General features: G+C 48.5%; 1 protein-coding gene across 3 annotated transcripts in view; it reads left to right on the top strand.

The window, feature by feature from the left end:
• Positions 1–22,411, top strand: part of pde10a (phosphodiesterase 10A) — a 59,119-nt gene that overhangs the window by 15,709 nt on the left and 20,999 nt on the right. For 2 of the 3 annotated variants that reach the window (XM_030379075.1, XM_030379074.1), the window contains exons 2-3: positions 12,602–12,733; positions 22,191–22,219. In XM_030379075.1, the coding sequence (XP_030234935.1) occupies positions 12,602–12,733; positions 22,191–22,219 (161 nt within the window). Of the gene's footprint in view, positions 1–2,357; positions 2,634–12,601; positions 12,734–22,190; positions 22,220–22,411 lie in introns of those variants that run through there. The other variant, XM_030379076.1, reaches the window with a different exon arrangement.

Below are 22,411 nucleotides of genomic sequence, written 5' to 3'. Positions count from 1 at the left end.
AAACACCGATCCAAACAGTGGTTCCCTATACAGACTTGATCTCCAGCACCCAGACACATGTACACATGTACACACACGCCATCTTATGATCTCCATGCCGTGTTTCCTATAGGAGCCACGCATTAACCGAGAGGTTCAGCGCTCTAACGCAAAGGGGGTGAAGCAAGAGGGCTGCGTCACGAGCCTCCGAGACCAATCACGCAGGAACACAACAGAAATAATGACATCGAGGAGACCGTCCCTCCCCCCACCGCCTCTTACGAGTGCGAATACACAACGCTACGGCTGACCTCTGATCGCAGCAGCTGCCTCAGCCTGCTGGAATGCCCGTGATTGATGGCGCCGACGCTGACGTAGTACACTACCACCACAACCCCCACCCCCCCCACCAGAAACCACCACCACCACCACCACCACCCACCCCCCAAGCGTGTTGGCTCCGCCGCCTCTCTTCAGATACGATCAGAATGTAATGTCGCGGCCGTCAGTGTGGATGGATGTCCTGCGATGTTTATGCCGTATCATGTTGCCCCCCCCCCCCCCCCCCCCCCCCCCCCCCCCTCGCACAGATCCCCCAGATGCACTCAGGACTGAGGGAGAGAGGGAGGGAGGGAGAGAGAGGCAGAGGGAGAGAGGGAGAGACAGAGAGGGAGAGAGGAAGAGTGATGTTTTTGGTTCAGCTGTTAAACCCCATTCACAATATTGGACAGCAGTGTTTTTCAGTATTTCTTGTATTTTTTGGATTCATTAATTTTCCAAATCTAAAAAAAATTCATTTTTATGTGTAGGAGGTATGAGGGAAAATACTGGTTGATTATTTTGCAGATTTGGACTTGTACCAAGATCATTTTTTAATAGGCCAAGTATTCCATTTGATGGTTGTACTGTCCTCTGTACTGTTCTCCGATATATGAGGGGGCTGTTTTGCTTTCGTCTCACCCAGCACATATTATGACACAAATTAATGACATTTATTACACCTATATAGCAGACTTTGGGATTAAGAAATAGGGGTCTGAATTCACAGTCAGCACTGGTATTTGTTGGAATTATATTTCAATTCAGCTTCACAATGCACCGTTCCTTCCTTTTTATTACCCGTTGGTAATACGTGATTTATCTCACCAGAAGCTAGGTGTTGACTTTTCAAATATGGCATGTCTTAATATTTATATAGAAATTGCAAAATCCTTTCACTGATTTTCACAATCATGGGGAAATATATTTTAAGTAATCTAATGCATTGTTCTACTGGTAGAGATCTGCTGTGTTGACATTGATTGTGAATTATCTTTTGTGCTTACTTCACCTGGCCAAAGAAATATCTATCTATTGAGTTTGAGGTCAACTTTATCTGCAAATGTCTGGACATATTTTAATCGCGCAATCGAAATATATAACTGCTCCAAAATAGATATGCATTACGAGTATAGATTAATTTTGCAATACACTCACACTCTGTATTCTCCCCCCCACCCCCACCCCACCCACTCTCTCTCAAGAACACACTCTACAATCTCTCACTCAACACACACACACACACACACACACAAACACACACACACACTGCAGTCTGTGAGGTGAATGACAGCGTATGCCTGTTTGACGTGGGTTTCATTCTTCTTATCAACATTAATGCTTGGCACTAGTCGTGCCTGGCAAACTGTAATTTGTAGCCTAGATGCTTTCACAGTTGGACATGGACAAGGTGGCAGGACTGAATCGAGATGCTTGCTCTGACTGTGTTTACAGAAGCTCCTTTCACCACTTCTCCATTTTGCATCCAAGCACCGTGCCATTATCGTTCTTCTGGGAATGCAAATAGTCCCATTCATTTCGGCTTGTTTGCTTCGTCCGGCCCGTCACTGAACGCAACGGTATCGTCGTGTCCTTGCTGTGGGACGCGGACGGTGTGTCCGTAAATTACAAAAAGGAAAACACTTCCCATCTTTTCCACTCTCCTCATCGACCGGGATAAGTCGTTTTTTTCTTTTCTCCTCTGCCTCGTTTCTCTGGAGAGCATGTGGCTCTGGTCCGTGCGCCTCGACAACCGGGAGCAGAGCGGCAGCAGCCCGGGACTGGGCAGCAGCGTCGACGACGCCACCTCTGCGGATCCTCGTGTCTCTCTCCGCGGCGTAGTCGCCTCGTTCTAACCGCCGTCCGCATCCACGGACGCCGTGCCGAGGAGGCGGACCGTAGTTTAGCTACACCTCGGCGAGTGGTGGTGGTGCGGTGTGTGTGTGTGTGTGTGTGTGTGTGTGTGTGTGTGTGTGTGTGTGTGTGTGTGTGTGTGTGTGTGTGTGTGTGTGTGTGTGTGTGTGTGTGTGTGTGTGTGTGTGCGTGCGTGAGTGCGTGTGCGTGTGCGTGTGTGTGAGGGGGGTGGGGGCAGATCGCTCCTACCGTAGCCGTGCTCACGGCATCGTACCACTCAGGCGTGGACCACTAGGACTCCTTCATCTCAACGCATTCTGGACGTTTCTCTGTTTGCAGCTGGGCTGCCGAACGCACAAGTTTGATCCACGGCGCGCTTCTCTCCGTAGCTTCCCCCTCTTTACGCTCCCGGTCCGACATGGAAGATGGCCCGTCTTCAACAAGCTGTTTCAGAAGGTTAACGGACTGTTTTCTCGGTGCAAGTAGGTACTTCGATTTACACTTCAAATGATAAGAGTACAACTTTAATCCCGGCACACCGTATGTATAAGCGAGGAGACGTATTTCAGGGGGGATTGTTCACTGGATGTTGTTCCTTCCCGGAGCTTGCTCAACCGTGTGACATTAAAACAAGCTAACGCTGGCCGTATTTCCTTCACCTTAACGCGGGCGAAAGTTGAGCTATTTAGACGGAGATCTGCTCAACTTTAGGGATGACAGATGGGGAGCAGAGCTGGACAGGGTGGGGACGCTAGGATGGTGTGTACACTACCACGTTTGTAGACGGGTCAGTAAAACGCATGCCTTCACTTGGGGGTAAAATCCGTCAAAACGGGTTTATGAATAGCTCGCCTTGAGTGGATGATCGGAGCGGGAGGACGAGGGGCAGATCCTGGGTAAGACATGGCATCAATAAGCCGGGTCTAGACAGCGTGCACGCGTGCCTCCGTGCACCGCTGCGCACAACTCTGGCTACCCTTGGCCATCCGTTGTACAAATTACAAATCAACTGTAAAGCCATATAGTTATTTTTTAATATTTTTTATTTATTAGAAAATATGCTATTGTTTTTTTGATGGATAACAATGCGCGCTATGGTTTAAAAGTAGATTCTTAATGCGCACTTGTAAGTGGACAGTTAATGCTGCCCTTTGGTTAAATACAATTATCACACGTTTTTGTGATCATATCTGTACCGTGGTGTGCACTTTGGTTGAACCCTGTTAAACCAACCGTAGGCTGGCCAGTGGTCGAATGGCACCTCGGTTGACCTTTTCTGGTTGCAAAACCGTGATAACAGCTTCGAGTGTGTCTTTGCTCGATAATGCCAAAGCATACGCATAGCAGTAAACTGTGGTCATGGAATGCATTATGGAGATATGCAGGTATCCCGCCCGCACGAATAGGCCTACCAAAAAAGGACAAGAATTTAGGGTTTCAGAATGCTTCCACTGTTCTAGCGTTTTCAAAGCAACTGTTTGTAAGGTGAACAATAGGCTCCAGAGGTCATCATAGTAAAGTGAAATAATAATGACAGCACAGGCGTATGGGAGTAAACATTAACTTTTTTATTTATTTGCATACACGTCATTCAATCATTATCTAATGCTCCAGTTCCGTGTATAACTCCTTGTCCACTGTGTTTTGGATTAGTTATAGCCTGTTGCCTATGAACGCCGGCAAAATGACATTTTCTAGTGTTTTTAATTAGGCCATTGGCAGTTGGCCTAATGTACAATTTAGAACATCATTGTAGAGTTTAATACTATCCTAGTCTTTAAAAGGTTATTGGCAGTCTTTGATATGGAGCTACACAAACTTAATGGACTATATGTCGATAGTTATGTAGCCTATAAACCCAAACTCAAGGTTTGCAATACATAACTTCCCTTCTTATAAGTTTATGACCTTATTTCTTACTTTGTTTAGATGATAATAAAGGGTCCTATCTTTAACAAATGTTGGTGTGTGTGTGTGCGTGTGTGTGTGTGTGTGTGTGTGTGTGTGTGTGTGTGTCTGTGAGTTACCCTCCTGTCCCTGTCATAATTGTTCCCATCTGTGTTATTTCGTACCGTGCTTATTGCAGAAACTTAAGTTTGAGCGGTGTTGTTCGAGTCCTGTGATAATAAAGCCTGTTATTATTCACACAGTGTGTGTTTGTGTGTGTGTGTGTGTGTGTGTGTGTGTGTGTGTGTGTGTGTGTGTGTGTGTGTGTGTGTGTGTGTGTGTGTGTGTGTGTGTGTGTGTGTGTGTGTGTGTGTGTGTGTGAAACTCAATGCCCAACATATCTGCGTTATAGTTCAGGCCGGTCACTTTTTTGTCAGCCCTGATGTGATCTTTTAGGCATTTTATCAAATCCAATTGAACATTGAGGAATAACTTAACGTTGTGAAGAAAGGTGCATTGTCTGGCAGGATGTGTTCCTGCTGGATATTTCCTGCTGCACCGCATGGCATCTTCTCCCTGTGTCGGAGCGAGCCAGTGGTAGAGTCACTCCGACCATCGCCCCGTCCACCTAGAGGCCTCTCTGAACACACACGTACAGCAGCATGAGCTCCACATCCACTCCCTCACAGATCGTTTCTCCCCCACTCAAGCCGGCGGAGATCCGCACTCAACCGCTTCACGCGGATCTCGATAAGCCGCCACGTGTCCCCGGCGTCTACAGGCGGTGGAAGGAAAAAAAGCGTTGCGTGGCGCACAACGGAAAACACAACAGGTCGTCTCGTTGTGTGACGTGAACCGTTCACGCCGAGCGGCGCTCTGGATCGCCGCCGGGTCAGTGTGGGATCCGAGCGTCCGAAGGGAATCGGTTCCCAGTCCGACCTCCCGCTGACCTCCCAGTCAACTGGGAGAGAGGGGATGGAAAAAAAGGGCCGCATATACAAGTGGGCTTTTTTTTTTGGTCCCCCCCTATGATGGTGGCTCATAAAGGAGCACAATGTCGGGGAAGAGCTAGGGATCTGGGCCAGGGTCTGTGGTTCTCATCACCACGTCCCCGATGGCCTGTTTAGCTGGGGCTGCAGAGTTCACTGTCGGTCCAGATGTGGAACAGGGAACATGAGCGCGTCGATGATGTGTGCTCCGGGGTTGTGTGTGTGTGTGTGTGTGTGTGTCTGTGTGTGTTGGGAGTGTGTGTTGGGAAGTACAGAGTTTACAGTGTGAGGGGGAAATTATGCTGACTCCCAAGAAATCCGCTTCGGCCCGCACTGCTAGGGCACTTTATCATCGGCTAGGTTCGTAATCCATAACTGGCACGACGTACTTCAGATGAGTATAAATAAACGAGTATCAAATGGGTACTCTGAACGCCATCCGGGGGCTGTTGTGGTTTCCAGTGCTGTAAACTCACAGGTCTCGACGTTAAACAAGAGTCCCCCCCCTCAACGTAGGAGAGATTTCTTAGTGGGGAGCATTCAGCGGCAAACCAAAATCGCTACTTATGGAAATGCTCGACCATGTAGGTATCTATGTTTTTGGACTTGAAGGGATGGAGCGATTGTTATAGCCAGTAGGTGCACACAGCAGCGCTCAACATCGAATGCATTCATGTTCTTTCGGTAGAAAACGACAGACCGGTTGCCCACCGGTTGCTTTTTGGTGTAACCTTTGTAACATTGGACATTTCCGTCTGGAAAAGTTGGACTATTGACGACGCTGGCCCGGATACGTGTTGTCCATTGGTCCGATTTGGAAAAAATGGCATCAATCAACAGATAGGAGTCTGTTGTTAAGGAGTATTCTACCTCAGGACTGCCGCAGCTGTTTACATTTTGCTCAGGCACTTTGGCTTTCTTGGATTTGCACCATTCCGTTTTATTTATTTATTTATTTGAACTTAAATGTATTATTTCTTCTATCTATCTATCTTGTAAAAAAATCTTGGCATTCAGTCTGTGGAAACAAAGGAAGAATTTCATTGTACAACTGAGAACATCTCTTTTGTGCATATGACAATAAACACTTTGAATGAATTGAATTGAATTGAATTGAATTGAATTGAATTGAAGTGAATTGAATTGAATTGAATCAATGGTCCAACTTCTCTGCAAAAAATTTGGGGTAACGTAGCTGATGTTGTGGACCAAGGTGAGGTTCCCCTTTAACTCTTACTTCATAGCGGTGTTTCTCTGGTACCGAGAAGAGATGGCCTCTCCGGGGGTCGGGTCTGAAGGTGGACCTGATATGCATCTCATCACAGTGGAAGCGCTGCAGCAAGCCTGCCACCACACGAGCCAATCAAGGGGACATGGCTTATCTGCATGTCAGCCACCCATTTGAATCCCCCACCCTGTATGTCTAACGACCTGGACCCTGGCAGTGGAAATAATGCAAATTGCATTTCCATGGCAATGTCTCTCACTCAGCAAGGGAGGTGGTAGCCTGCATGTTTGTGCAGTGCTGTTTGTTTTCAGAATTCAGGGGCATGTGTCTGCAAGAGCTAATGCTAATGACATTTTCAAAGTCCAGATCATCACATGGGCACATCGCCATACAATGAAGGGCAGGTAGAAGAGTTGCAGCTATTTATGTAGCATATATGTGTACACTGTATTATAGATGCAACTTCAGCAACAATGAATATAGCTTTGACCGGAATTTTACTGATTTTGCCTGATTACATTTCAGTGGAGAAAGCTAATGCTAAGTTAACTATGCTCTAGTGATGTACACATCGAATACCCTGAAGCCTATAGACTCTGTATTAACAGCAGCTTCCAACAGAACCTGCATGTCTGACCCTGGGATAGTTCTGTAAGATTCATGATGGAGAGTGAGTAAAGGGGTGGCGGGGCGGTCTACGTTGTGTGATTTTAATTATACGTCAGCCGATATGGTCGGCTTTGACATCGATCAAACCAGTGTTTCCCCCAGCACTGTATGGTTAAGGCGGACGCCTTAACAACAATAGGGCCCCGCCTTGACTACCAATGTCTAAAAATATATATATATTTTAGAGAAAAAAAATATATATATATTATTATTATTATTGTTATTATTTTTATAAATAAAACTTTGCATTAACAAAGTAAAAAACTCTCGTAGGGAAAGAAAAAATACTTCCATCAGGTATAAAAAATAAAGATAAATAATGCATCGGTAATACTGTTCACAACCATGGTCGTGCCATAAAGCTTTTTGAATGGAATTAAAACGGAGACAACCCCCCCTACCCCCCCCCCCCCCCCACCCCTGTTCCTTAACCACCTTGACTAAGACATTTTCTGGGGGAAACACTGCAAACATTTAAAAAAAAATGGTCGGTCGTGACTTACTTCTCAAACAATAGCATGGCTTTGTGACATCTATGTAGAACCAGAACATTGGACGCTGTAGCTATAAGACTGGGACTGGGAGCTTTGTGGACTCGACCCCACCCAGGATTGGACGCCTTTCTTGTTCTGATTTTCTCGTCTCATTACGCCATTCACCTTTGGCCACAAGGACTTAACCACAGTGTGTGTGTGTGTGTGTGTGTGTATGTGTGTGTGCCTGCATGCGTGTGTGCATGTGTGTGTGTGTGTGTGTGTGTGTGTGTGTGTGTGTGTATGTGTGTGTGCCTGCATGCGTGTGTGCATGTGTGTGTGTGTGTGTGTGTGTGTGTGTGTGTGTGTGTGTGTGTGTGTGTGTGAAAATGCATTTTCACAAATGCGTTATACAAGCCAACACGCTCTCCCTCACCGTCTCCCAATCTTCGGCACACGGATGAATAATAGCGTCCGATAACAATAATAATAGTAGTTGTTCTTATTTTCCTCATTAATGCTGATGAAATCCCCCATTCCTCCCTTGTTTTTCCCCCTGTCCACCAGTGGCAGATAGTCAGTGTTTGGGATTCAGGGGATCAATCCCTCCCATAGATAAGAACCACATGCTCTTCCTCCTGGCATGGGAGTCCCAGACGGATCTGCTGACGCACACGCCGCACACACACACGGTGCCTCCCACTTCATCCCCTTCCTGCCTCAGCCTCATGTCAGGAAAGTAAAAAGTACTGCGCTGGCCGCGTGCCCTTGACTCTCAGCCAAGCCCCTTTCTCTCTCTCTCTCTCTCTCTCTCTCTCTCTCTCTCTCTCTCTCTCTCTCTCTCTTTCTCTCTCTCTCTCTCTCGCTCTCTCTCTCTCTCCATCTCTCTGTTCTCTCTCGCACGCTTCTCTCCCTCGTCTGTATTTATTGATTGATGTATTTATTGATTCTGTGCACATCACACAGGGAGGGTATGAGGAAGGGAGGGAGGGGGGGGGGGGGGCAGGACAACTCCCACATTGAACATCTGCTGTTGCCGCTGCTGTTGCTGCTGCCACCATCCTGATTGGCCGATGGGGCTCGATCTCATAGCCGAGTTATCTAGCCCCGCGTTCACCCCGATCAAAACACAGAATACAACAGGTCCGCCGCCCCACGGAGCTCGGGTTTGGTCGGTGCAACTTTGACCAGCTTGGCGACAACTTTTGGTTTTTCGTTTCATACGACATGCATCACGAGATCTCTTTCATGGGTTCTGTCTGCTCTTCTACGCAACGTTAAAGCAGCATCAGACACCTTGACCTTTAAAGAATGAGAGATGAGTTAAGTGCTTGGGGCGGTTTATTCTTTTAAGGGCTGTCGCACTCTGTCTTCACGACTTAAGTGGCTATCTGTACATTTTCTTATGTACATGTTTATACACATCTTTTACGAGATATTATAGGTCAGAAAAGTAAGAATCAATAAGATAAAAAAGGTATTGTATCGGGGCTCTCTTTGCTATAAAAAAGGACCCTTTTATGAAGGCAAATGGTACATCCGACTCAACACACTTTTTGTTGACAACTGTAAGCTGCACAATAAAGAACATTGATATAATATCGATGAGTCGACGATAAACTGAGTCCTTTACCTCCAAAAACTACAAGGTGGAATTTCTTGGAAATGTGTAGGACCTAGGTCTTGCAATGAGAATGAGGGTGTTTGGATTTTGATGTTGATGCCGACTAGATTGACACAAGAGCCCCGGTAAACATTGGTTTTGATGCCTGTGTGCAAGACCACGGTTTCCCAAACCAGAGTCTCCATGGAGAACTTTGTATCCGACAATGCAGAGCCTAAGGGGTGACCCAGACAGACGGCTTCTCTGGGTTTGGCCTCTCCAATCCCGGGGTGTGGTGCACTGTAGTCAGGACAAGTGTTATCCAAGAATACCTCACTGCATGGACTCAAGCCCTTGTTTTTCACACAGGAAAGCCACAGTTGACTCAGTCTGAGCAGGCCAGGCCAACTGGGGTTTAGCCACTCGCAAAAGACGCTGCAGATTGATGCAAATAATAACACAGAAAATACATCCACTTGTGGTATAATACGTGTCAATTGAGTTTTCCAGCGCAGGCTTTTACTGCAGAATACGAGATGTGTTTAACTCTGGTTTTAGGACGCTGTGTAGATGAAGGGGTGCCTGCCAAAAGCCCCAGAGTTGTAAACTCTGAAGTATTCTTGAATACTAGGAGTTGGTGTGCTAGTGAGCGCATAAGTGTAGGCTTATTTACTGTTGATTTGAAGAGTGAATACAAATTCATTAGGGCATTTAGCAGACGCTTTTATCCAAAGTGACTTATAAGATGATAAACAATGATAAGTACTATTTTTAAGTGCAAGGACGTACAACATACAATAAGTGCGTACACTTGGTGCCTTTACCTTACTTTATATTGTTATATTGTTTTGTTGTAACGTTATCATTTTGTTTGGGATTTTCCTATTTTCGAACTTTGGATAATCCCAATGAACCCAGTGTGTCGACTTTGTCATCGCCAAAGCCTTCTTTCCTTGGCATGTACCGTCTTTACAATATAATGTCACACGGGTTCCACATCTTGCGGGAAAAATACGATTTTGACATTTAATAGAAAATCTAACAAAAACTTCCCCCATGTGTTCATCTGGGCGGACGCCATTCCTCTGAAGTAGTGCTGGCCCCCGAGAGAAGGAACGTTCTGCTGAGGTTTGTTGAGCGAGTTCAGGGCAGGCCGCTGACCCAGTGCGCCCCTCTCCTCCTCCTCCTCCGTTGCCTTCAGAAGACGCGGAGACGGTTTTGGGCTCATGTGGTTCCTCAGGGGTTAGCTAGCATCCAGGGCCGCAGCACGTGGTGCTCGCCAGTGGAGCTGTTGCACCCTGGGAGAGACCCCTGGCTTCCCAGGGCCACCGTTGTCGGGAGTGTAGGAAAGAGACGTTAAAGAAATAAGTATAAGAAAAAGCAGGGTCTTTTTGGGTAAATGAGAGAGAGAGAGAGAGAGAGAGGGAGAGAGAGAGAGAGAGTTAGAGAAAGAGAGAGTTAGAGAGAGAGAGAGAGAGAGAGAGAGAGAGCGCGTTAGAGAGAGAGAGAGAGAGAGAGAGAGAGAGAGAGAGAGAGAGAGAGAGAGAGAGAGAGAGAGAGAGTTAGAGAGAAAGTTAGAGAGAGAGAGAGAGAGAGAGAGAGAGAGAGAGAGAGAGAGAGAGAGAGAGAGAGAGAGAGAGAGAGAGAGAGAGAGAGATGGGGCGGGGAAAAGGAGCTGTAATGGCAAAAAATGATTTGGGTCAAACTTACCATAATCAATCAACAAGCAACTAGAAGGATGGTTGTTGGAACTAGTCATCACTGATGATGTATCACTCTTCCTTAGTCCTCCTGGGCATTGCATTAAGTTTGTGATGAAGGAAGGGAATGATTCACATCAGAATTTTACATTCACCAGCTCTGCTTCAATTTATGTGAAATAAAAGGAGTCCATCTTGTGTATCTCTCTGTGGGAGTATATAGAATTCCCCCCACACGTTTCTATAATCAACGGCTGAAAAGTAGCATTCCAAATATGTAATTTAATACAAATTACCTAAAAAAAAGTCATTCTTTTTTAAAGTTTCAGTTGGACTAATCACAAAAAGATGCCTTATTCGCCTTTGTGGATTGCTCATGTCACTACAAACACGGGGACTGCTCTGCACATTGTCGGGGTTTATACTTTCTGCCCCTATCCGTGACCCTAAACGGGTGCGTGTACGCGGGGTGCTTTAAGACAGGACAGCCAGCTGCCATCATGGCATGGAGAAATAATCACGCTGGAGCAAATAAGTGCCTTTTGTGCGCGACCGCGCTCACCCCTTCCCCCGCCCTCCTAGAGCTGTGTGATTTCTTAAGCCACACACTGCTAACTTGCGTCAGCAGCACGGGCTGGGAGTCTTGTGAGGCGTTCCACTTAAGAGGAGCTGCATCCCGGGGCAGTTGGCTAGTCAATCACCCCCCCCCACCTCCACCCCACCGCCCCCCTGCTCTGGCTCACTCACCCAGCCCTACACACTCGTAGCCCCGCGTCTATCCAGAGACGGTCTGGAAAGATAAAGCAATGTGAATGCTGGTCCTTTCTGGGTCGGGGGGGGGGGTAATCCTGAGGGTGAGGGATAGGTCAATAGGTTAATAGGTCACAAGGGAGTCGACGAGCCCTGACTTTGAAACATGATGTGACGATCGGGCCCCGAAACCGATGAGTGCATTCTAGAGGATGAACCACATGGACCAGTTAGCGGGTCACCGCTGATTGTGTCTTGGAAGTGGTTTCTGTCTTTGGCCTGGTGACACTTTTGTTTGTAACTCTGGGTACTTTGGAGATGGTGAAATATCTCCCAAGATCCACCGGGATATTTGCGAAAGCGCAAGTGAGTGAAACGGCCGATAGCGATCGGGCCTGTTTCCTATTGTAGACCCACCAGGGCCGATGTATGTCCCGTATCCGTTAGCCAGGTCCTAGCCCACGCCGCGGCTATCCTCGGCTAGCTAGCGTCGACGCCACCGGCTGCATTAAAGGATACTTTCCCCTCAAAAAGTGGTCTGCCAACGGCCCTTTTCCACCACAACAGAGACAATAAACAGCATCACTTGGTGAGGCTCTTGAGAAGCTAATTGCCTGTAAAGCACAATCAAGTCTTTTATCCTGTTCTCTGCTGGGCTGCACTCCCAGGAGACGAGCCTTCGCAGGAAGCTCTGTGGTGCTAGTGTGTTGCTAGCTGGAAAGCCCTAGCCAGATTCAGAGGTTAGCATGCTAAGCTAACTCTCAGGGAGAAAGGAGGGGAGGCTCAGCGCTCGGGGAGTCCTTGACAAGGACACACGGAGGACATGTATTCATGTCTTCGTTTTTATCCGGGTTTCTTTGTATAATGGACGATTCGATGGTGTTACTAGCTTGTGGCATTGTTGTCAATGTGTGTGTTCTGATGATGCTATGATTATGCATTTTTTGTCTAATATGTGTTTGTGTGTGTGTGTGTGATTGTGTTGTGTACCATGTCTATACGTGTGTGTGTGTGTGTATGTGTGGTTGTGTGTGAGAGTATGTTTCTGTGTATACAATGTCTATACATACGCGTGTGTGTGTGCGTGTGTGTGCGCGCAGGCTTTTGAAGGAACATGACCACTAACGCTGCTGTGTTTGTGTGGACCTCAGGTTTGACGGATGAGAAAGTGAAGGCGTACCTCTCGGTCCACCCGCAGATCCTGGAGGACTTCGTATCGGAGAGCGTGAGCGCAGAGACGTTGGACAGATGGCTGAGGAGGAAGACCAGCGGCAGGCCTGCAGGTACACACACACACACACACACACACACACACACACACACACACACACACACACACACACACACACACACACACACACACACACACACACACACACACACAGAGACATACATGCATATACACATGCCTACAGTACACACACACAAACACACACGGATGTGTAGTCACACTTTCACAGGCACACATGTATGTATGAACATGCTACACAGAAAATACACACACTCTCACACACACACACACACACGTATGTATGGACATCGTACACACACACACACACACGTATGGACACACACACAAACACAGATGTATGAACACACACACAAAAAACACACACACACACACACACACACACACACACACACACACCCACACACGTATGGACACGGTAGAGATAGCAAACACATCACGCACCAGAGCAGACAGTTCTTCCACTCACGGTGTGCAGTCCTCTGGCCGGCACCGCGTCCCCTGTGACGCGCCACCACGCCACCACAGAGCATGGGGGGGGGGGGGGGCCTGCAAGGAGTTATCTGTGGCCCTAGCGGAACATATGGTTTGACTGTTGCCTTCGCTGTGCTCATTGATGTTTCGTTTTTATATTCTACTCCTTCTCACGCTCTCTCCCTTCTGCTCGCTACTCCGTTTCCAGACAACCGTTGCCGGGGCAGCCGTCAGGAGAAAAGAAATAACAAGTTGGATTTCAGTTTTTGAGACTCTTTGTTTTGATTTTCGTCCGATGCAATCGCAGCTCAGATTGTTCGTTTTCTATGGACGCCATTTTTTATATTCCGCGGGTTATAATATCTGCTTGCTCTGCTTACTTTTGGTGTAGAAGGAGACTAAAAACGTAGAATCAATGTGTGTGCATATATGTGTGTGACTTTTTACTGCAAGGGCTTTTACCTCAGTCACACGTGTTCTGGTGGCGTGTGTCTGTCATGGCGCTCTGAGCATCCGGCCGCTGTATTGACAGCGCTAGAACTCCAAACAGCCTTCCTTATGGACCAGAACCCTGGCTCTGCTCCTGGTCTCATCACCCACCCCCCCCCCCCCCCATCCCTTCAGCGTGTGCTAAAAGGGTTTGAGTGGAGGGGGAAAGTAGGGGGGGGGGGGGGGGGGGGGGGAGAGAGAGAAGTGGGATAGCAGAGGGCCGACTGGGGGAGTCTGTACCGGTCACTGGACATGTTTGGAACGGGGATGGGGGGGGGTTAAGTTGAAGTCGGTGCGGTGGCGCGCTCAGCACAGCCTGCTGCACAGAAAAACGAGCACATCCATCACGGGCTCACAGGGCTGGCGAGCAGCCCAGCGCAGCCGCTGACGTCAGAGGGGCTCCTCCAGAGAGATGCAGCCGGCTACAGGGGGCGGGGGGGGGGGGGGGGGGGGGCTGGGGGTAGCTGCCTGGTGAGGGCCGTATGGGTTAAGGGTGTGGATGTGTCAGTGGGGGGAAAGAACTCTGCGGAGCGTGGATCTGTTGTTTATTCAGTTGGGTTATTATGGGCTGGTCTTTAGTTTTTTTTAATAGCAGCGTGACGGCCCTCCACAGATCTACTGTACGGTTGTTTTGTTTCTTACAGAAATGGGGTGTTTGTGTTTGCCGGTTTGTGCGTGTGTGTGTATGTGTGTGTGTTTGCGTGTTTGCGTGTGTATGTGTGTGCATGAGTACGCGTGTGTGTGTGTGTGTGTGTGTGTTTATGTGTGTGCATGAGTACGTATGTGTGTGTGTGTGTGTGTGTGTGTGTGTGTGTGCGTGTGTGTGTGTGTGTGTGTGTGTGTGTGTGTGTGTGTGTGTGTGAGCGCGTGGTCCTTGTGTGTGAACGTTCACATTGAGTATAGGTAGTTCTAATATAGAGGCTCTCGTGACAATCACAAGCTGCGTTGTGCTTTTGGAGATGAATGGCTCCATCCATTCAGCACACATCAAGGGTTTGGAATGTAAAGGCTGGGTGAACCATGAATCTGCACTTCAGGCCCTTTTAAGAATAGTCCCAGTGAAATAGAAAAAGTAGCTCAACACGGTCCCAACGATTGGGCTCATGTGTTTGTGGTGTTTCTGTTTGTTCGTTGCTGGCAACCACGGCTGCTCTCAAGCCAAGATGTCTCATAAAGATGCTATTTATAATCATTTAAATAATTTAATTTAACATTACGGCTAAGTCTGACCGGTCATACACTTGACATACACGTAGTCAGACCCAGCACACATCAAACAGGGGAATGTTATCACACCATGACTGGACTATGTGCTCAATAAATCCTATTGCGATTATTTTTTGATAGATATTGCGATTGCGATATGATTCACTATTAGTGGGAAGGATAATTCCCACTAATAATATTATTTGAAAATATGTTTTCTTACTCCTGAGATAGACGGTAGACCGAAGAGTCTCTGCAGCACCACATTGTAGCACGTTGTGAAGGTGTTACAAATGTAGATTTACACATTTTAACTTCATCTAGACATTTGCTGCTCCTGCGATGTTGTCTGTGGCACTCGGCAACGCTGTTCAACGACAACATGCTTTCATTGATATTTACGGTAAATCTACATTATTTTAAGTCTTGCATTAGTCAATTCGGTGTGTGTGTGTGTGTGTCTGCTTTTGTGTGTTTGCGCCGTGCTGCTGTCTTCTTCCGTGTCTTCCTGGGAGCGTGTTCTCTTGCACTGCCAGTGCATCTGGATGGGATCACCGCAGCGGGCTGTGTCATGTGATGGTCTCCGCGCTGCACAGAGCCCCCTGGTAGGCAGGCCTGCAGCCCGTTCCCGCTCCCCATGTGATGCACAGCATAGCCCTATTACATAACAGCACTTATCTTACATGATGCTGCTGGCCCGTGTGTGTGTTTGTGTGTGTGTGTGTGTGTGTGTGTGTGTGTGTGTGTGTGTGTGTGTGTGTGTGTGTGTGTGTGTGTGTGTGTGTGTGTGTGTGTGTGTGTGTGTGTGTGTGTGTGTGTATGTGTGTTGATGCGTGTGTCTGTGTGTATATGCGTGCACATGTGTGTATGTATATGTGTGTGTGTGTGTGTTTGTGTGTGTGTGTGTGTTGATGCGTGTGTCTGTGTGTATATGCGTGCACACGTGTGTGTGTGTGTGTGTGTGTGTGTGTGTGTGTGTTACAAAAGCCTTTTGATTCGGTAATTTGGGCCATGAAGGGTTGTCGACGGTTACCGGGTGAGGAAGGGGCTAGGGGGTTGAGCCCCAGCTCGTTTCGCTTTCTTCCGCTCTTATGGTTTGTGCTCCACGTCGGCTACTGCAGGGGTCTTCTTTCCCCACCTGACGTCATCCCCTGTGATCACATGCTCACCTCTTGTCGGTAGAGGTCGGTAGGGCTGGCGCCCGGCCAGAACACACAGCAGGGTACACACTTTGTTTTCCTCTTTGTGTTCTCCATATCTGGATATGGGCCACGGTAAACGCGCGACGATTCATCTATTGTCCGGGAGTAACTCATCAGTCACGCCGTGTGTCAGATGATTACCAGCTACAAGGGCGATGTTGACAGATCTTGCGAGAAAGATAAGCAACGTCAGCTGTTCAAAATGTGCCCTGGTTTGTACGAGGATTAAAATCAAGCTGATTAATATCATTATTATTCCAATTTTCAATAAATACGGTATGGTGGGAAACAGGTTTGGATCGGATGGATAGACACATGCCCCTAACCCTGTACTGCAGTGTACAGTATGCTGTGCGCTACTTATAACATTGTAAGGGTTGTTATTGCTTGATCTCGTTACAACATTATGTCTGTTCTCCATCAACTGGCATCCTGCTCCATCCTGCTGCATGAACAGCATCTATATTCCAACCTGGTCTCACAGGAATCCGTGAAATGACTACGGACGAATAACTCGAAATCCGTGGACACATCACGGAAACACGCCGATTTCCGTGATGTGGCCACGGAATTCGCTCCAATGCAAGTTAATGACGCTGATGTCCCGTGGCTCACACACGGATCCCCGTTTCAACGAGCGAGTCGACCACGGGGGCTTAACTCAAAACCCGGGGTGGTCTCACTGAAACACTTAAATTGTCCTTGTTGTCTCCACGGAAGTTGCTCCAATGCAAGTAAATGACAATGATATTCCTTGGCACACACACAGATTCCCATTTCAATCTGTGTGTGTGCTCCCGTTCCAATCTGTGTGTGTGCCACATTTGACCACAGCGGGGGCTTAACTCAAAATCTGTGGTGGTCTGACGGAATCACTTCAATTGTCTGTGATGTGGCCACGGAATTTGCTCCAATGCAAGTAAATTACACTGTTATTCCGTGGCTCACACACGGATATCGGCGTGTTTCCGTGATGTGGCCACGGATTTCGAGTTAAGCGTCCGACCGTAGTCATTTCATTCCTGTGAGACCATGTTGCTATATTCACAATATGGACGCTACTGCATGTATTACTTTGTAGGTTTCTTCGTCCTATGAGGCGAATCGCTGTCGCTAGGCCGCGGTGACGCAGGTTGACCCTCACCTCCCCGCCAACGCCGTCCCACAGGGCGCTGTTTCCTTCGCACCGCACACTAACACGGGGTAATTAATACCTCCCAAACACCCTCCGCCACTCCCCTCCAGGGAGCCTGGTGCAACCGGTGTGCTGTAGTCCACTGCACCCTGAGCACACAATGCACGCAAAACACACAAAACACACAACCCACGACAAACAGAGGAACATCCACAGGTAGATGAGCCGCGACCGCCCGCGGCACGGGGCCAGCCTGATTGTGTCTTCCAGGAACTTATGAACAGGGACGTAGCCGTGACCGTAGAAAGCAAAATCGGCCATCCTTCCTAAGCAGGATTCCACTGCAAATTAACTTCACCTGCACCCAAGAGTTCAGGGGTGCTTTTAAAGAATCCCCTTAACCCTTTTGGCCCAAAGCACAAAGCCGTGTTGGTAATAATTTTTGGGGGGAATTTTCGTGAATCCCTGAATTTTAACTTTTGAATTCTCGTTAATTCGCAAACTCAGTCGCAGGAGTGGAGAAACGTCGGAGAAATCCTCCAGAACTCCACAGGAAACGCGGCCTCGATCCCCCCCAAGACGCTCCTCTGTGACGTCAGCGGACCCCCTGGTGGGGGGGCCGTCTCCGGGGGGCTCTGCTGCGGAGCGACCGGATGTAGACTAGGGGAGACTAGCGTTGTAACTCCCCACCATCGTCCCCGCATCTCCGCACGCGCCCCGGGGGCGGGGGTCATGTGACACGCCCAGCCACTGGGCGCACACAGACCCAAGCCGACGCTGATCCGACGGGATGTGATCCGGGCCGGGACCGGGGCGGGCCGGGGCGGTCCGGGGCGGGCCGCGTCCCGGGCCGGGGCGGGCCGCGTCCCGGGCCTGGGAGCAGCTGACGCTGTAAATCAGCAGGGCGAAGGACGGGGACCACGGGAGGACAAAGACGCGCCTGTGCCTCAGAACTCCCTAACCCCACCGCCGTGATGAAACGGAGCCGTCTCACCTGCCGGCCTTGCCTCCAGGGGCGGGGGTGGGTGGGTGGGTGGGGGGGGGGGCGTCCCCACGCGCCTATCGCTAAGGGCAACAGTACATCCCGAGAGAGAGTTTCGGTCGGTGGCTGAGGGAGTTGGCATGTCCTGTCCCACCGTGTGCGGGAACAGTGGAGCCCTTTGATGGGGAATTAGTACGGCGGGCGAGAAGGACAAGCGCCTGTTGTCTTAGACACCCAGCGTCGCCAGGAGGAGTGGAAGGGGTGGCGGGGGGGGGGGTGTGGGGGGGGGGGGGGGGGAGTTCTCTGGGAGTCATCCCCCAGACTCCCGGCCGACCGGACATCACAGGTGCAGGGCAGAGGATCGTTGAAGCACCCGTCACGTGTGTGTGTGTGTCTGTGTGTCTGTGTGTCTGTGTGTGTGTGTGTGTGTGTGTGTGTGTGTGTGTGTGTGTGTGTGTGTGTGTGTGTGTGTGTTCGATGTGAGCCAGTGAGTGATTGAGTGTGTGTGTGTGAGAGTGAGTATGTTGGGATCATGTCATATTTTCCCCAACGGGTCAAAAGGTGCCGACGCTAAACCCTGTGGTACGCACACCGTTCCCATAGCTCGTTCCCATCCAAAAAGAGACAGCTTTGCGAGGGCTTCAGAACCTAAGAAGGCCAGACCTGAATCCCATTCATACACCCAGTTCACCACCTTCATACGAAGTGACATATCCTCATCAGAAGATATTGTGCTGCTGTTCTTTCAGAGCTCAGATGAAAACTTGCTTTACTTTTCCCTTGTGTTCAGGAATTTCTCGCCAGTGGTGTTTGGTGTTTGTCATTGAGCTGTGCTGGTATATGTCCCGGGACTGCGTTGGCCCTCTCGCATCTCTGTTTACTCAAAGCAGGATTGGCCCCCTGAAAATATGGGATGCCATCGGGCTATACCACTGGTCTTTGTTTCTGTGGTGATGACTCGCCAGCAGGCAGCTGAACTCACACGCACGCACGCACGCACGCACGCACGCACGCACGCACGCGCACACATGCACACACATAGGCACACACACAAACACACACACGCATACACTTACACACACACACACACACACGCATACACATACACATACACACACACAAACACACGCTCCCAAGGGGGTTCATCCCATTAGGCCTTATCTCTTGACACAAACCTAGAGAACAATGTGTTGTTGCAAAACATTGTGACAGAGATGTTGAACTTATTGATAAAATATATATAGAAGTAGTTAAGATGAATTAATTCACGTTTGCATCTTCGATCTATAAAGCAGGAATAAATAATTTTTTATCAACATCTGAATGGACCATCATTTGCGTATATTAAAAATACTACAACAATCCAACCAGGAAGGGGAAACTCAGAATTTGCGTTCTTGGGATGGCCCCTGAGAGAGGAGATGCATGGTCATGGACGCTAAACGAGACAAAAGTCTCCAGGCCCTTTCACAGCGATGACGAATGCGACCAGGGCCTGTTCCTTTCAACGGATCTCCGTGGTCAGCCATTCGTTTGGGCTTAGCAAAGCCTGCTTCCCCTCACTGTTCAGCCCAGTAGTCTGGTAATCGAGGTACATTTGTTGTTTGCGTTAGGCCGCCCCCACAGTTCCTGCCCTATAATTCAAATGCTCACATCTGACCCGATGGTCGTTAAATCGTCCGCAAAGTTGTTTATCTATAAACATAATTTAACAAGGGCTGAAAACATCCTCTGAATATACTCTCCTCCTCGAGTTCTGCCGGTTCCACGTTTCCTCAAAGGCTTGCATACATATCTCTCTCTCTGTCTGTCCTCACGTTCACGTCAGTTGGGTTTTCCGGAGAATTCCGAGGGATTATTGGAGTTCTGGGCAGGTCGGGGAACTCTAACCGACGACTGGGACAGAGAGATGAGGAAGAAGAAGAAGGGTCCGGGAATAGCTATAGACCAGGAGCCATCTCGCTGTGGACATTGTTGTCTTCCTTACACCACTTAAAAATCACTTGGCAGATAAGCACGAACATTTGTATCGGTGTTTTCATATAAAACAATGATATCTATTGATTTATGACGTGATGTGTGCGTGTCCATTAACCGCTGATGTGCTGTTGGTGGGATATATAAATATCCTATATGCGTCTCATTATATACATATCTATCTTTGTCTGTGACATATTCTGTACATCCCCCAGGGGAGCAGTTAAACAATGATAAAGCGATGTTGGGTGACTTTCTTTCTAATGTATAACGCTGAAGGCTTCTACCATTGGGATAGGGGATTTATTTTTGTGGCTCCATATGCCCCGTTTGACGTCATCGTTGGCCTGGGTTCTGCTCTGAAATAGCTCTCACGGCTATGTTAGGAAGCCCATACTACACTGGTGGAATGTTTAAAACAACAAACAACACAGAGGGCTTTATTTTCCTTCCTCAAATGAACAAGGGGGCTCATTTGAGAGCCGGCGACGGCGAGAGAAAAAAAACAGAAGCGCTTCGGCTCGAAGCGAAACCGTAGGGCTTTCTGCGTGGTTCGGATCACACGGAGCGCCGCAAAAGGATCAGAGCGCTTCAGAGTCATGTGTGCTGCTGCTTCTCAAACCCAAGGCCGCTCGAGGAGGGTGGGGGGGGGGAAGGAAAAGAAGCGTCTCGAGTAAGTTTGCTTCTAGTCACAATCGGTGCAACTTCCCCCCCCCCCCCCCCTCAGACTGGCTCTCAGACAGCAAGTCCAGGGAATGTTTTGATTGGCGGAAGTCGTCATTAAAGACAACAAAAAAAAAAAAAAAAAAAAGGATCACAGAGTTCGGCGTCCGCGTCCAAACACAATAGTCGTACGTCTGCCTGTTCCTCCGACGGCCCCACGAAAACCTCTCCAGGAATTTGCACTTTAAGCCCCATCTTTATTCACATGTCACGTTGTGTTAGGGAGGCCTGTCAGTGGTTTCTAAACCTGGTACGGATTGTACGACGCGGTTCTGTCTTGTGTCGCGTTCTTTCCTGCGTCTCGACAAATGTCAGATTGTAGCGGCCCACCCCCGAATGCTAGCCTACACTACGAGTGTGCGTTTCCCTCTGAGCACGTAGCTTCTCCGCCGTGAGATCTGCATCGGCCGTCGAGAGGCTGCGGTGAACTCAGTGAAATGTCTGCCACTGTCACTGACAGCATTCCTTTGGCTGAAAGTTGAAGTGTGACCGCTGCCGCTAATGAGATTCCTTGGCCTGGACGATACAGGAACACGGCGGAAAGGACATGTGCTTGTATGTGTGATGTGTAAACATGCTACAAATCTCCCATGCAACACATACACACACACACACAGATGCATGCACACGCACGCACACACACTTATACATATACACGTACATGTATACACACACACACACACACACACATACACCTACACACACAAACCTAACATGCTGTGTTAAAATAGGTGATCTTGACTATAGCCAATCACAGGACAGAAAATGCTGTCAACACACTTCAAATCTCTGATCTGTTGATTTGAATATTTTTTTCAGCTTTTATTGTTACACAATGTAATGTGTAACACACACAAACACACACACACACACACACACACACACGAACACACATCAAATCTGTCTCCCGATCTACACCAGGCCTTCCACGTGATCATCCAATCCACCTTCTTTCAGCATCTTACAGGCAGACATGTACCAAATACATGCACCAATCCCAAATAGTGCGGGAGTTTGGGATTTATTGGGTTTGCCTGCTTCCCCGGAGACAGGCTTGGGTTTCAGATTCCAATGTACACATAGGGGTCACATCAAGGATGCACAACTCCTCTATTGTCTCTGGTACGTCTGCACACTGGGCAACTCTGGCCAAAGAGCCAGAGGAGGGGAGGAGGGGGTTGTATAGAGCACGTCACTAATAATCATTATGGGTTATTGGCTGCATACTGGAGGCTGTGTCGGAGTGTCCCTGTCACTGAATGTATTGTCAACACTGTGTTGTTCTCTGCTCTGTTTTTTGTAGATGACGCATCAGCTAAAGATGTCAGCAGGGTAAGTTATTTTGCTGCGTGTGTTTTGTGTGTGTGTGTGTGTGTGTTTGTGTGTGTGTGTCTGTGTGTCTTTGTGTCTGTGTGTGTGTATGTGTGTGTGTGTGTGTGTGTGTGTGTGTGTGTGTGTGTGTGTGTGTGTGTGTGTGTGTGTGTGTGTGTGTGTGTGTGTGTGTGTGTGTGTGTGTGTATTGTT

Source organism: Gadus morhua, chromosome 15 (genome assembly GCF_902167405.1).
Source record: "Gadus morhua chromosome 15, gadMor3.0, whole genome shotgun sequence".
NCBI classification, from domain to species: domain Eukaryota; kingdom Metazoa; phylum Chordata; class Actinopteri; order Gadiformes; family Gadidae; genus Gadus; species Gadus morhua.
This window is presented reverse-complemented; position numbering and strand designations above follow the sequence as displayed.